General features: G+C 38.8%; 2 protein-coding genes across 2 annotated transcripts; one reads left to right on the top strand and one right to left on the bottom strand.

The window, feature by feature from the left end:
• Positions 1-776: 776 nt before the first annotated feature.
• On the bottom strand, positions 777-4281 carry LOC130368892 (uncharacterized). Its single transcript, XM_056573268.1, has 2 exons — positions 3237-4281; positions 777-875 (listed from the first exon to the last, which is right to left on the bottom strand). The coding sequence occupies exon 1, from the start codon at positions 4055-4057 to the stop codon at positions 3254-3256; it is 804 nt and encodes a 267-aa protein (XP_056429243.1). The 5' UTR covers positions 4058-4281; the 3' UTR covers positions 777-875; positions 3237-3253.
• A 7228-nt stretch (positions 4282-11509) lies between these two features.
• Positions 11510-16379, top strand: LOC130368891 (uncharacterized). Its single transcript, XM_056573267.1, has 2 exons — positions 11510-12554; positions 14916-16379. The coding sequence occupies exon 1, from the start codon at positions 11734-11736 to the stop codon at positions 12535-12537; it is 804 nt and encodes a 267-aa protein (XP_056429242.1). The 5' UTR covers positions 11510-11733; the 3' UTR covers positions 12538-12554; positions 14916-16379.
• Positions 16380-17163: the final 784 nt, after the last annotated feature.

The following is a 17163-nucleotide window of genomic DNA, read 5'->3' as shown; positions in this document are numbered from 1 at the left end:
CTTAAACCACTCTGTGATAAAAATAATTTCTTAGGGACAAAAGATTTTTTATAGTGAAAAAAATAAAGAATAAATAAATAAATAATACTAATAATAATAAAAATACAAAATCACCCAAAAATGATAAAATGTAAGGAAAAAATACAAAATAAACTATAAATGAGTAAATAAAATAAATAAAATTACTCTGGAGGTTGGTAAAATGAGTCGGACCTTCTATATCCAGTGTAACATGGATGCACAGGACATCACAGTCATATCTTCCTAATATATTAGAAACTTTAACTCAAGAAAATAATTCTTCTTTATTCAAAAAAAACTCTTCATGATTTTTTTGCCCTGATTTTGAGGGGAACTCCCTGGTAAGTAGAACCACGAGTCCCGGCCCCCCTGAGAGGGTCAAGGACCCATAGTAAACGGGGAGAACTGATGTCAGAGACCCTAGTGAAAAGGCCCCATGACACCCGATCAACCCCCTACAACCTATTCAGGAGTGCGCCCGCTTTTCAGCAGCGCCCTGCCCCTCTTATGGCTTTTCCCTAATAGCAGTTGCGACAGGATGTCCTGGTACCCTGGTCTCCTATGGTCCCCCTATATAACCAACCTCCCAAGGGGGAATAAAGCATAATCCAAAAAAAAATAAAAAATAAAAAAATAAAAATAATTAAGAAATAAATAGATAAATAAATAAAATTGTGTGAATGTGCATGTTGCTCAATGTAAATTTTTATTATTATAACTATACAAACAAAAATATAAAGGATTGCAGCTATCAGCTCCCACATATAATATTATTAATGCAATTTAGACAGTATTAAACAGAGCGAGTGGCGTCCTCCTTCACATGATATCCACTTAATTTCTTGTATCAAGATCTGCAACAACATCAAGAAATATAAAGATTAGTCATATTATCAAGTATCACCTTTAAATATGCTGAATTCAGGTCAACATTATCCAAGGGCTCAATTGTATGTGCCTTAAACAGCATTAAACTCCACATTAAGGCCATTAGGGCGTAGACAATTCAATTGGTGTATCCACCATAACTCTCTTTTTCGTAATAACGCTAATCTATCCCCCCCTCTTGCTGGGATGGGCACATGATCAATAGCCATAAACCTTAGTTCTCGTTCCCCATGGCCTTCTTCGCAAAATTGCTTTGAAACTGGCAAATCCAATCTGGATTTCCGAATACTATAGCGATGGTTGTTAATTCTCGTTTTGAGGCTCCATGTTGTTTGCCCAACGTAAAGTAACTTACATGGGCAGTACAACACATATATGACCCATGTGGAATCACAGGTGAGAAAATGTTTTAGTGTGTAGGCACGTTGTGTCACGGGATGGACAAAGACAGAACCTTTAACCATTGATGAACAGTTTACACAGGATAAACATGGAAATGAGCCTGATTTCGAGGCTCCAATCGTCATCTGTCTTAATCCACCTCCTGAACCAATATGAGATCTCACTAATCTATCTTTGAGATTTCTCGACCTTCTATAAGACATTAATGGATTAGAAGAGAATTCCTGCACATTTTTGAAGCCGCTTTTCAATATGTGCCAGTGTTTATTTATGATTCTGGAGATTTGTCCGCTGCACACGGAGTAGGTAGAGGTGAAGGGAATCCTAGTTTGTATTCTTTTAGGCCTGGTGACAAGTGTGGATTCTCTTGACATGTGTGACACTGTCTGTTTGTGTTTATCCACTATCCTCTTGGGATAGCCCCTATGCAAAAAGTCAGTAGTCATTTGTTTTAGTGACTGTTCCAATGCCGTATCGTCTTCAATCACCCTTCTCGCACGTAACATCTGACTGTACGGCAGGGACTCTATCATTCTGCGTGGATGACAACTCGTATAATGTAACAGTGTATTCTTGTCAGTTGGTTTGGAATAGAGATACGTATGTAATGTTCCTCTCTCATTGGTGACTAAAACATCTAGGAAACTCACACTCTCTGTGGACTGTACCATGGTGAACTGGATATTTAAGTCAATCGTGTTCAAAAATTGATGAAAAAGGTTGAGCTCATCCAAAGAGCCTTTCCATAGGAGGAAGATGTCGTCTATAAATCGCCACCACCCCAGACAATGTCTGAAGTGGTGGGATGAATAGACGACACCCTCCTCCATGGCTGTGACGTACAGGTTCGCATACATGGGCGCCACATTCGTCCCCATGGCGGTCCCAGTTAACTGTAAAAAAAATTGATCATCAAACAAAAAATAATTTTGTGTCAATATCAAAAAAAGTAGCTGTAACATAAAATCCTGGGCCGCCATGGAGTATGTGGATTTAGAAAGTGTGTCACGCACTGCGTCCATGCCGCGATCATGATTAATGGACGTGTATAAACTTATGATGTCAAATGAAACTAAAATCACATCAGAAGGAACTGTAATGTTTTGTATTTTCGTCAGAAAGTCACTGGTATCCCTGATGTAAGACCTAGCTGCAAAAACGAAGGGTCTAAGAACCCTATCAAGGAAGATAGATGCCCCACTTAATACTGAATTTCGTCCAGAGACGATAGGTCTCCCTGGGGGGTCGATTAAACATTTATGTATTTTAGGCAAGACATAAATTGAGGGAGTTACCGGATATTTAATCAGGAGAAACTCCCTCAACTTATTGTCTATCAATCCATCATTGAAGGCTTGTTCAACAATGTTGGAAAGTTTAATCATTATAGCCTGTTTTGGATCACTCTCAAGTTTCATATAAGTTCTTACATCAGATAATTGCCTCTGTATCTCGTGCTTGTACTTGATGGTGTCCATAACTACGACCCCCCCACCTTTGTCGGCGGGTTTAATTGTGAGGTCGCAGTTCTGGACAAGTTCATCAAGTGCCATTTTTTCCGCCTTAGAAAGGTTACACTGTCTAATACCAACAGTATCTACATTAGATTTCAATTGTTCTATATCATCCCTCACTAAGAGCATATAGGTTTCCAATGCATGTGGCGCCACCGCAGGATTAAAGGAGGAACGATTGAACAGACCAAAGCTGCTCAAACACAACTCCCGTCCGACAGGGCCATCACCACATCGATCCCCCAAATGCTCCTGTGAACTGAACCATATTTTCAATTTTAAACGTCTGAAAAAAGCCTGTAAATCACATTCAAAGGTAAACCAATCTGGACTGGTAATCGGACAAAATGACAAGCCCTTAGATAATAAAGACAGTTGAGCATCAGTCAGTTGAATAGATGAAATATTTACCACAGTTTCAGGCGAGCTTATGTCTTTTTCTTCTGTTGTCGGGCAAATTGAATCTTGCCTTGTTTCTGGCTTCTGGTTTTTGCGGCCCCTGTGTCTCCTGCGCCCACCCCTTCGGGTTGGTTTCTTGTAGAAATGTTGGGAGGAGAATCCTCCATTAGTCCGTCCTTCACTAAAAAAGAAGATTGATCAATAACATGTTCATGTTGAGTCTTATTTTTTCTCCCACGTCTAGGTGTTGTTCCTTGTGTGTTGCCATTGTTGTATTCATTATAGTTCCAAGTGTATACACGACCTCTGTTGTAATCCCCTAGATCTCTATGCCACTTTTTCTTTTTAATGTCCATGGTATCATTCTTAAATTTTTCCAAAAAACCTTTGGTTTTTTCCATGTAAGCACCAAGCTCCTCTCCTGACAACATGGTTCCCAGATTCATCTCAACTTCTCTTAATTTCTCCTTGGCAGCACACAAATCCTTTTGCAAAAAATCCAAATTAAGTAAAATAATGTCCAAAGCATACCGGTCAGAAATTGATTCAAACATCTTTTTAAACTCCAGATTCTCTGAGAAAACTGTAGGCCTTAACCGTGACCGCATACCTCTGGGTATCCTTTTGCATTTGTAATATTCGCCCAAAGTCACTAAATGTAGCTCCAACATAATAACTCTCCTGGATTCATACTCGAAATTTCTTTTCACATCAACAATAGCAGGTACTGCTAGAAAGGCAGCATCACCCTTTACGCCATTCAGAATCCTGTTAACTTCTCCTTCAGCATATGATGAGACATGAGGTATAACTTCATTTAAATCACCCTCCATAATTGACTGTGTGCCAGCAAACAAATCATAGACATATATTCAAAAACAATGCAGCACTACTTCACCATTAGATGTCCGGTGCCAGCGCCCTGACTCGATCAAAGTCCATGTAATAGAAAACAATGGCGCAGCACTCGAAAATTGCAAAAAAGTGTAAAAAATTTTATTCCTTCATGTCAAAATTCAAAGCGACGTTTCAGCTCCTCAATGGAGCTTTTTTCAAGCATGGTGATACAATGAACTATGGGGTTTCTTATACCCCGTGCAATCAATACATTCATCAAACAATTAATAGTGCAAATATCGTATATAACTCGTGAACAATACATAAATACAGTGAGTACAAAGTTATAAGAGTACATAAGTACATAAAAAAGTGCATAATACCCGTTTTATGGGAAGTTAAAAACAATGAGGCTTGAAACTGTACTGCTCCATATTAACAAGCAATTAAATATACAGCTGTATAACATACATAATTACAATATGCATAGAAAAAACAGGATAGATAGCTCACCCGCTCTGTGTTTGAAGATGGCGCCGTTAGCTTGTATACAAATGCACTGCGCCTGCGTGCAATACAGTATTCTAGGGCTTCCGGGACCTGTGATGTGTCATGTGATCAGACATCACATGATCGCTCCTCTGAGCCCAGCGATCACAGTGTAACGCCGGCCACAACACTCACATGGTCTAGGTTACCATAGTAACTAAATAAACAGTGTGGGAGATATAGAGCTACAAACCTATTGGCTGCAAGGCCCCTGGATATATCGCTATGTCTCCAGAGGCATCTTGCTGCACAGTATGTGTGCACACTGTTAACTGTGTGAATGCTGGACTAAATAAAGAATATGTGTTGTGTAAAAAAAAGGAAAAGGTGTTGTGTGAAGTGCTGATTGTGACCAAAACTAATTTACTGTGTACTCTATACTTAAACCACTCTGTGATAAAAATAATTTCTTAGGGACAAAAGATTTTTTATAGTGAAAAAAATAAAGAATAAATAAATAAATAATACTAATAATAATAAAAATACAAAATCACCCAAAAATGATAAAATGTAAGGAAAAAATACAAAATAAACTATAAATGAGTAAATAAAATAAATAAAATTACTCTGGAGGTTGGTAAAATGAGTCGGACCTTCTATATCCAGTGTAACATGGATGCACAGGACATCACAGTCATATCTTCCTAATATATTAGAAACTTTAACTCAAGAAAATAATTCTTCTTTATTCAAAAAAAACTCTTCATGATTTTTTTGCCCTGATTTTGAGGGGAACTCCCTGGTAAGTAGAACCACGAGTCCCGGCCCCCCTGAGAGGGTCAAGGACCCATAGTAAACGGGGAGAACTGATGTCAGAGACCCTAGTGAAAAGGCCCCATGACACCCGATCAACCCCCTACAACCTATTCAGGAGTGCGCCCGTTTTTTTTGAATAAAGAAGAATTATTTTCTTGAGTTAAAGTTTCTAATATATTAGGAAGATATGACTGTGATGTCCTGTGCATCCATGTTACACTGGATATAGAAGGTCCGACTCATTTTACCAACCTCCAGAGTAATTTTATTTATTTTATTTACTCATTTATAGTTTATTTTGTATTTTTTCCTTACATTTTATCATTTTTGGGTGATTTTGTATTTTTATTATTATTAGTATTATTTATTTATTTATTCTTTATTTTTTTCACTATAAAAAATCTTTTGTCCCTAAGAAATTATTTTTATCACAGAGTGGTTTAAGTATAGAGTACACAGTAAATTAGTTTTGGTCACAATCAGCACTTCACACAACACCTTTTCCTTTTTTTTACACAACACATATTCTTTATTTAGTCCAGCATTCACACAGTTAACAGTGTGCACACATACTGTGCAGCAAGATGCCTCTGGAGACATAGCGATATATCCAGGGGCCTTGCAGCCAATAGGTTTGTAGCTCTATATCTCCCACACTGTTTATTTAGTTACTATGGTAACCTAGACCATGTGAGTGTTGTGGCCGGCGTTACACTGTGATCGCTGGGCTCAGAGGAGCGATCATGTGATGTCTGATCACATGACACATCACAGGTCCCGGAAGCCCTAGAATACTGTATTGCACGCAGGCGCAGTGCATTTGTATACAAGCTAACGGCGCCATCTTCAAACACAGAGCGGGTGAGCTATCTATCCTGTTTTTTCTATGCATATTGTAATTATGTATGTTATACAGCTGTATATTTAATTGCTTGTTAATATGGAGCAGTACAGTTTCAAGCCTCATTGTTTTTAACTTCCCATAAAACGGGTATTATGCACTTTTTTATGTACTTATGTACTCTTATAACTTTGTACTCACTGTATTTATGTATTGTTCACGAGTTATATACGATATTTGCACTATTAATTGTTTGATGAATGTATTGATTGCACGGGGTATAAGAAACCCCATAGTTCATTGTATCACCATGCTTGAAAAAAGCTCCATTGAGGAGCTGAAACGTCGCTTTGAATTTTGACATGAAGGAATAAAATTTTTTACACTTTTTTGCAATTTTCGAGTGCTGCGCCATTGTTTTCTATTACATGGACTTTGATCGAGTCAGGGCGCTGGCACCGGACATCTAATGGTGAAGTAGTGCTGCATTGTTTTTGAATATATGTCTATGATTTGTTTGCTGGCACACAGTCAATTATGGAGGGTGATTTAAATGAAGTTATACCTCATGTCTCATCATATGCTGAAGGAGAAGTTAACAGGATTCTGAATGGCGTAAAGGGTGATGCTGCCTTTCTAGCAGTACCTGCTATTGTTGATGTGAAAAGAAATTTCGAGTATGAATCCAGGAGAGTTATTATGTTGGAGCTACATTTAGTGACTTTGGGCGAATATTACAAATGCAAAAGGATACCCAGAGGGATGCGGTCACGGTTAAGGCCTACAGTTTTCTCAGAGAATCTGGAGTTTAAAAAGATGTTTGAATCAATTTCTGACCGGTATGCTTTGGACATTATTTTACTTAATTTGGATTTTTTGCAAAAGGATTTGTGTGCTGCCAAGGAGAAATTAAGAGAAGTTGAGATGAATCTGGGAACCATGTTGTCAGGAGAGGAGCTTGGTGCTTACATGGAAAAAACCAAAGGTTTTTTGGAAAAATTTAAGAATGATACCATGGACATTAAAAAGAAAAAGTGGCATAGAGATCTAGGGGATTACAACAGAGGTCGTGTATACACTTGGAACTATAATGAATACAACAATGGCAACACACAAGGAACAACACCTAGACGTGGGAGAAAAAATAAGACTCAACATGAACATGTTATTGATCAATCTTCTTTTTTAGTGAAGGACGGACTAATGGAGGATTCTCCTCCCAACATTTCTACAAGAAACCAACCCGAAGGGGTGGGCGCAGGAGACACAGGGGCCGCAAAAACCAGAAGCCAGAAACAAGGCAAGATTCAATTTGCCCGACAACAGAAGAAAAAGACATAAGCTCGCCTGAAACTGTGGTAAATATTTCATCTATTCAACTGACTGATGCTCAACTGTCTTTATTATCTAAGGGCTTGTCATTTTGTCCGATTACCAGTCCAGATTGGTTTACCTTTGAATGTGATTTACAGGCTTTTTTCAGACGTTTAAAATTGAAAATATGGTTCAGTTCACAGGAGCATTTGGGGGATCGATGTGGTGATGGCCCTGTCGGACGGGAGTTGTGTTTGAGCAGCTTTGGTCTGTTCAATCGTTCCTCCTTTAATCCTGCGGTGGCGCCACATGCATTGGAAACCTATATGCTCTTAGTGAGGGATGATATAGAACAATTGAAATCTAATGTAGATACTGTTGGTATTAGACAGTGTAACCTTTCTAAGGCGGAAAAAATGGCACTTGATGAACTTGTCCAGAACTGCGACCTCACAATTAAACCCGCCGACAAAGGTGGGGGGGTCGTAGTTATGGACACCATCAAGTACAAGCACGAGATACAGAGGCAATTATCTGATGTAAGAACTTATATGAAACTTGAGAGTGATCCAAAACAGGCTATAATGATTAAACTTTCCAACATTGTTGAACAAGCCTTCAATGATGGATTGATAGACAATAAGTTGAGGGAGTTTCTCCTGATTAAATATCCGGTAACTCCCTCAATTTATGTCTTGCCTAAAATACATAAATGTTTAATCGACCCCCCAGGGAGACCTATCGTCTCTGGACGAAATTCAGTATTAAGTGGGGCATCTATCTTCCTTGATAGGGTTCTTAGACCCTTCGTTTTTGCAGCTAGGTCTTACATCAGGGATACCAGTGACTTTCTGACGAAAATACAAAACATTACAGTTCCTTCTGATGTGATTTTAGTTTCATTTGACATCATAAGTTTATACACGTCCATTAATCATGATCGCGGCATGGACGCAGTGCGTGACACACTTTCTAAATCCACATACTCCATGGCGGCCCAGGATTTTATGTTACAGCTACTTTTTTTGATATTGACACAAAATTATTTTTTGTTTGATGATCAATTTTTTTTACAGTTAACTGGGACCGCCATGGGGACGAATGTGGCGCCCATGTATGCGAACCTGTACGTCACAGCCATGGAGGAGGGTGTCGTCTATTCATCCCACCACTTCAGACATTGTCTGGGGTGGTGGCGATTTATAGACGACATCTTCCTCCTATGGAAAGGCTCTTTGGATGAGCTCAACCTTTTTCATCAATTTTTGAACACGATTGACTTAAATATCCAGTTCACCATGGTACAGTCCACAGAGAGTGTGAGTTTCCTAGATGTTTTAGTCACCAATGAGAGAGGAACATTACATACGTATCTCTATTCCAAACCAACTGACAAGAATACACTGTTACATTATACGAGTTGTCATCCACGCAGAATGATAGAGTCCCTGCCGTACAGTCAGATGTTACGTGCGAGAAGGGTGATTGAAGACGATACGGCATTGGAACAGTCACTAAAACAAATGACTACTGACTTTTTGCATAGGGGCTATCCCAAGAGGATAGTGGATAAACACAAACAGACAGTGTCACACATGTCAAGAGAATCCACACTTGTCACCAGGCCTAAAAGAATACAAACTAGGATTCCCTTCACCTCTACCTACTCCGTGTGCAGCGGACAAATCTCCAGAATCATAAATAAACACTGGCACATATTGAAAAGCGGCTTCAAAAATGTGCAGGAATTCTCTTCTAATCCATTAATGTCTTATAGAAGGTCGAGAAATCTCAAAGATAGATTAGTGAGATCTCATATTGGTTCAGGAGGTGGATTAAGACAGATGACGATTGGAGCCTCGAAATCAGGCTCATTTCCATGTTTATCCTGTGTAAACTGTTCATCAATGGTTAAAGGTTCTGTCTTTGTCCATCCCGTGACACAACGTGCCTACACACTAAAACATTTTCTCACCTGTGATTCCACATGGGTCATATATGTGTTGTACTGCCCATGTAAGTTACTTTACGTTGGGCAAACAACATGGAGCCTCAAAACGAGAATTAACAACCATCGCTATAGTATTCGGAAATCCAGATTGGATTTGCCAGTTTCAAAGCATTTTTGCGAAGAAGGCCATGGGGAACGAGAACTAAGGTTTATGGCTATTGATCATGTGCCCATCCCAGCAAGAGGGGGGGATAGATTAGCGTTATTACGAAAAAGAGAGTTATGGTGGATACACCAATTGAATTGTCTACGCCCTAATGGCCTTAATGTGGAGTTTAATGCTGTTTAAGGCACATACAATTGAGCCCTTGGATAATGTTGACCTGAATTCAGCATATTTAAAGGTGATACTTGATAATATGACTAATCTTTATATTTCTTGATGTTGTTGCAGATCTTGATACAAGAAATTAAGTGGATATCATGTGAAGGAGGACGCCACTCGCTCTGTTTAATACTGTCTAAATTGCATTAATAATATTATATGTGGGAGCTGATAGCTGCAATCCTTTATATTTTTGTTTGTATAGTTATAATAATAAAAATTTACATTGAGCAACATGCACATTCACACAATTTTATTTATTTATCTATTTATTTCTTAATTATTTTTATTTTTTTATTTTTTATTTTTTTTGGATTATGCTTTATTCCCCCTTGGGAGGTTGGTTATATAGGGGGACCATAGGAGACCAGGGTACCAGGACATCCTGTCGCAACTGCTATTAGGGAAAAGCCATAAGAGGGGCAGGGCGCTGCTGAAAAGCGGGCGCACTCCTGAATAGGTTGTAGGGGGTTGATCGGGTGTCATGGGGCCTTTTCACTAGGGTCTCTGACATCAGTTCTCCCCGTTTACTATGGGTCCTTGACCCTCTCAGGGGGGCCGGGACTCGTGGTTCTACTTACCAGGGAGTTCCCCTCAAAATCAGGGCAAAAAAATCATGAAGAGTTTTTTTTGAATAAAGAAGAATTATTTTCTTGAGTTAAAGTTTCTAATATATTAGGAAGATATGACTGTGATGTCCTGTGCATCCATGTTACACTGGATATAGAAGGTCCGACTCATTTTACCAACCTCCAGAGTAATTTTATTTATTTTATTTACTCATTTATAGTTTATTTTGTATTTTTTCCTTACATTTTATCATTTTTGGGTGATTTTGTATTTTTATTATTATTAGTATTATTTATTTATTTATTCTTTATTTTTTTCACTATAAAAAATCTTTTGTCCCTAAGAAATTATTTTTATCACAGAGTGGTTTAAGTATAGAGTACACAGTAAATTAGTTTTGGTCACAATCAGCACTTCACACAACACCTTTTCCTTTTTTTTACACAACACATATTCTTTATTTAGTCCAGCATTCACACAGTTAACAGTGTGCACACATACTGTGCAGCAAGATGCCTCTGGAGACATAGCGATATATCCAGGGGCCTTGCAGCCAATAGGTTTGTAGCTCTATATCTCCCACACTGTTTATTTAGTTACTATGGTAACCTAGACCATGTGAGTGTTGTGGCCGGCGTTACACTGTGATCGCTGGGCTCAGAGGAGCGATCATGTGATGTCTGATCACATGACACATCACAGGTCCCGGAAGCCCTAGAATACTGTATTGCACGCAGGCGCAGTGCATTTGTATACAAGCTAACGGCGCCATCTTCAAACACAGAGCGGGTGAGCTATCTATCCTGTTTTTTCTATGCATATTGTAATTATGTATGTTATACAGCTGTATATTTAATTGCTTGTTAATATGGAGCAGTACAGTTTCAAGCCTCATTGTTTTTAACTTCCCATAAAACGGGTATTATGCACTTTTTTATGTACTTATGTACTCTTATAACTTTGTACTCACTGTATTTATGTATTGTTCACGAGTTATATACGATATTTGCACTATTAATTGTTTGATGAATGTATTGATTGCACGGGGTATAAGAAACCCCATAGTTCATTGTATCACCATGCTTGAAAAAAGCTCCATTGAGGAGCTGAAACGTCGCTTTGAATTTTGACATGAAGGAATAAAATTTTTTACACTTTTTTGCAATTTTCGAGTGCTGCGCCATTGTTTTCTATTACATGGACTTTGATCGAGTCAGGGCGCTGGCACCGGACATCTAATGGTGAAGTAGTGCTGCATTGTTTTTGAATATATGTCTATGATTTGTTTGCTGGCACACAGTCAATTATGGAGGGTGATTTAAATGAAGTTATACCTCATGTCTCATCATATGCTGAAGGAGAAGTTAACAGGATTCTGAATGGCGTAAAGGGTGATGCTGCCTTTCTAGCAGTACCTGCTATTGTTGATGTGAAAAGAAATTTCGAGTATGAATCCAGGAGAGTTATTATGTTGGAGCTACATTTAGTGACTTTGGGCGAATATTACAAATGCAAAAGGATACCCAGAGGTATGCGGTCACGGTTAAGGCCTACAGTTTTCTCAGAGAATCTGGAGTTTAAAAAGATGTTTGAATCAATTTCTGACCGGTATGCTTTGGACATTATTTTACTTAATTTGGATTTTTTGCAAAAGGATTTGTGTGCTGCCAAGGAGAAATTAAGAGAAGTTGAGATGAATCTGGGAACCATGTTGTCAGGAGAGGAGCTTGGTGCTTACATGGAAAAAACCAAAGGTTTTTTGGAAAAATTTAAGAATGATACCATGGACATTAAAAAGAAAAAGTGGCATAGAGATCTAGGGGATTACAACAGAGGTCGTGTATACACTTGGAACTATAATGAATACAACAATGGCAACACACAAGGAACAACACCTAGACGTGGGAGAAAAAATAAGACTCAACATGAACATGTTATTGATCAATCTTCTTTTTTAGTGAAGGACGGACTAATGGAGGATTCTCCTCCCAACATTTCTACAAGAAACCAACCCGAAGGGGTGGGCGCAGGAGACACAGGGGCCGCAAAAACCAGAAGCCAGAAACAAGGCAAGATTCAATTTGCCCGACAACAGAAGAAAAAGACATAAGCTCGCCTGAAACTGTGGTAAATATTTCATCTATTCAACTGACTGATGCTCAACTGTCTTTATTATCTAAGGGCTTGTCATTTTGTCCGATTACCAGTCCAGATTGGTTTACCTTTGAATGTGATTTACAGGCTTTTTTCAGACGTTTAAAATTGAAAATATGGTTCAGTTCACAGGAGCATTTGGGGGATCGATGTGGTGATGGCCCTGTCGGACGGGAGTTGTGTTTGAGCAGCTTTGGTCTGTTCAATCGTTCCTCCTTTAATCCTGCGGTGGCGCCACATGCATTGGAAACCTATATGCTCTTAGTGAGGGATGATATAGAACAATTGAAATCTAATGTAGATACTGTTGGTATTAGACAGTGTAACCTTTCTAAGGCGGAAAAAATGGCACTTGATGAACTTGTCCAGAACTGCGACCTCACAATTAAACCCGCCGACAAAGGTGGGGGGGTCGTAGTTATGGACACCATCAAGTACAAGCACGAGATACAGAGGCAATTATCTGATGTAAGAACTTATATGAAACTTGAGAGTGATCCAAAACAGGCTATAATGATTAAACTTTCCAACATTGTTGAACAAGCCTTCAATGATGGATTGATAGACAATAAGTTGAGGGAGTTTCTCCTGATTAAATATCCGGTAACTCCCTCAATTTATGTCTTGCCTAAAATACATAAATGTTTAATCGACCCCCCAGGGAGACCTATCGTCTCTGGACGAAATTCAGTATTAAGTGGGGCATCTATCTTCCTTGATAGGGTTCTTAGACCCTTCGTTTTTGCAGCTAGGTCTTACATCAGGGATACCAGTGACTTTCTGACGAAAATACAAAACATTACAGTTCCTTCTGATGTGATTTTAGTTTCATTTGACATCATAAGTTTATACACGTCCATTAATCATGATCGCGGCATGGACGCAGTGCGTGACACACTTTCTAAATCCACATACTCCATGGCGGCCCAGGATTTTATGTTACAGCTACTTTTTTTGATATTGACACAAAATTATTTTTTGTTTGATGATCAATTTTTTTTACAGTTAACTGGGACCGCCATGGGGACGAATGTGGCGCCCATGTATGCGAACCTGTACGTCACAGCCATGGAGGAGGGTGTCGTCTATTCATCCCACCACTTCAGACATTGTCTGGGGTGGTGGCGATTTATAGACGACATCTTCCTCCTATGGAAAGGCTCTTTGGATGAGCTCAACCTTTTTCATCAATTTTTGAACACGATTGACTTAAATATCCAGTTCACCATGGTACAGTCCACAGAGAGTGTGAGTTTCCTAGATGTTTTAGTCACCAATGAGAGAGGAACATTACATACGTATCTCTATTCCAAACCAACTGACAAGAATACACTGTTACATCATACGAGTTGTCATCCACGCAGAATGATAGAGTCCCTGCCGTACAGTCAGATGTTACGTGCGAGAAGGGTGATTGAAGACGATACGGCATTGGAACAGTCACTAAAACAAATGACTACTGACTTTTTGCATAGGGGCTATCCCAAGAGGATAGTGGATAAACACAAACAGACAGTGTCACACATGTCAAGAGAATCCACACTTGTCACCAGGCCTAAAAGAATACAAACTAGGATTCCCTTCACCTCTACCTACTCCGTGTGCAGCGGACAAATCTCCAGAATCATAAATAAACACTGGCACATATTGAAAAGCGGCTTCAAAAATGTGCAGGAATTCTCTTCTAATCCATTAATGTCTTATAGAAGGTCGAGAAATCTCAAAGATAGATTAGTGAGATCTCATATTGGTTCAGGAGGTGGATTAAGACAGATGACGATTGGAGCCTCGAAATCAGGCTCATTTCCATGTTTATCCTGTGTAAACTGTTCATCAATGGTTAAAGGTTCTGTCTTTGTCCATCCCGTGACACAACGTGCCTACACACTAAAACATTTTCTCACCTGTGATTCCACATGGGTCATATATGTGTTGTACTGCCCATGTAAGTTACTTTACGTTGGGCAAACAACATGGAGCCTCAAAACGAGAATTAACAACCATCGCTATAGTATTCGGAAATCCAGATTGGATTTGCCAGTTTCAAAGCATTTTTGCGAAGAAGGCCATGGGGAACGAGAACTAAGGTTTATGGCTATTGATCATGTGCCCATCCCAGCAAGAGGGGGGGATAGATTAGCGTTATTACGAAAAAGAGAGTTATGGTGGATACACCAATTGAATTGTCTACGCCCTAATGGCCTTAATGTGGAGTTTAATGCTGTTTAAGGCACATACAATTGAGCCCTTGGATAATGTTGACCTGAATTCAGCATATTTAAAGGTGATACTTGATAATATGACTAATCTTTATATTTCTTGATGTTGTTGCAGATCTTGATACAAGAAATTAAGTGGATATCATGTGAAGGAGGACGCCACTCGCTCTGTTTAATACTGTCTAAATTGCATTAATAATATTATATGTGGGAGCTGATAGCTGCAATCCTTTATATTTCTGTTTGTATAGTTATAATAATAAAAATTTACATTGAGCAACATGCACATTCACACAATTTTATTTATTTATCTATTTATTTCTTAATTATTTTTATTTTTTTATTTTTTATTTTTTTTGGATTATGCTTTATTCCCCCTTGGGAGGTTGGTTATATAGGGGGACCATAGGAGACCAGGGTACCAGGACATCCTGTCGCAACTGCTATTAGGGAAAAGCCATAAGAGGGGCAGGGCGCTGCTGAAAAGCGGGCGCACTCCTGAATAGGTTGTAGGGGGTTGATCGGGTGTCATGGGGCCTTTTCACTAGGGTCTCTGACATCAGTTCTCCCCGTTTACTATGGGTCCTTGACCCTCTCAGGGGGGCCGGGACTCGTGGTTCTACTTACCAGGGAGTTCCCCTCAAAATCAGGGCAAAAAAATCATGAAGAGTTTTTTTTGAATAAAGAAGAATTATTTTCTTGAGTTAAAGTTTCTAATATATTAGGAAGATATGACTGTGATGTCCTGTGCATCCATGTTACACTGGATATAGAAGGTCCGACTCATTTTACCAACCTCCAGAGTAATTTTATTTATTTTATTTACTCATTTATAGTTTATTTTGTATTTTTTCCTTACATTTTATCATTTTTGGGTGATTTTGTATTTTTATTATTATTAGTATTATTTATTTATTTATTCTTTATTTTTTTCACTATAAAAAATCTTTTGTCCCTAAGAAATTATTTTTATCACAGAGTGGTTTAAGTATAGAGTACACAGTAAATTAGTTTTGGTCACAATCAGCACTTCACACAACACCTTTTCCTTTTTTTTACACAACACATATTCTTTATTTAGTCCAGCATTCACACAGTTAACAGTGTGCACACATACTGTGCAGCAAGATGCCTCTGGAGACATAGCGATATATCCAGGGGCCTTGCAGCCAATAGGTTTGTAGCTCTATATCTCCCACACTGTTTATTTAGTTACTATGGTAACCTAGACCATGTGAGTGTTGTGGCCGGCGTTACACTGTGATCGCTGGGCTCAGAGGAGCGATCATGTGATGTCTGATCACATGACACATCACAGGTCCCGGAAGCCCTAGAATACTGTATTGCACGCAGGCGCAGTGCATTTGTATACAAGCTAACGGCGCCATCTTCAAACACAGAGCGGGTGAGCTATCTATCCTGTTTTTTCTATGCATATTGTAATTATGTATGTTATACAGCTGTATATTTAATTGCTTGTTAATATGGAGCAGTACAGTTTCAAGCCTCATTGTTTTTAACTTCCCATAAAACGGGTATTATGCACTTTTTTATGTACTTATGTACTCTTATAACTTTGTACTCACTGTATTTATGTATTGTTCACGAGTTATATACGATATTTGCACTATTAATTGTTTGATGAATGTATTGATTGCACGGGGTATAAGAAACCCCATAGTTCATTGTATCACCATGCTTGAAAAAAGCTCCATTGAGGAGCTGAAACGTCGCTTTGAATTTTGACATGAAGGAATAAAATTTTTTACACTTTTTTGCAATTTTCGAGTGCTGCGCCATTGTTTTCTATATATATATATATATATATATATACATATAAAGGGGATGAGTATTTATCTCAGGCAGAGATTACCACTCCTGGTATGACAGAGTTTCATAAGGCCATTTTGCACTCCGCGGGCATTCTGGATGGGGAGATATGCAAAGCAGCTCATTAAACCACCTTATTCAGATAGTGTTACCTGGTATCAGCTTAGCTCCTGTTAAGGAATATGAAAAGCTAATCAGGATTTATGCCAAGCCAGACTACTTCCCAAAAGGAAAGTTTCTACCCATCTGCAGACAGCTGTTTCGTGGTTTTTTTTTTGATTGAAAGAGCTTTATTGTCCGTTCAATCATTACAAGTCATACAATAAATTACAATCACACAAAGCATGACAGTACAATAAACAGCAAAGGTTTCCTAAGCTATACATCGCACATCATGCTACTCTAACACTCCGCTCAATCCTGTAATAGAAAAGCACAAGAGATCGAATAGCAAAACAATACAATCTGTGATTGGAGTAGGGGCGTGGGCTGTGGGGCGTGGGGGGTATGGGCGACTATGTGGGGGGTGGGGA

The sequence above is a fragment of the Hyla sarda genome, chromosome 4 (assembly GCF_029499605.1).
Source record: "Hyla sarda isolate aHylSar1 chromosome 4, aHylSar1.hap1, whole genome shotgun sequence".
Classification (NCBI taxonomy): Eukaryota; Metazoa; Chordata; class Amphibia; order Anura; family Hylidae; genus Hyla; species Hyla sarda.
Note: the sequence above shows the minus strand (reverse complement) of the source record. Positions and strands in the feature narration are given on the sequence as shown.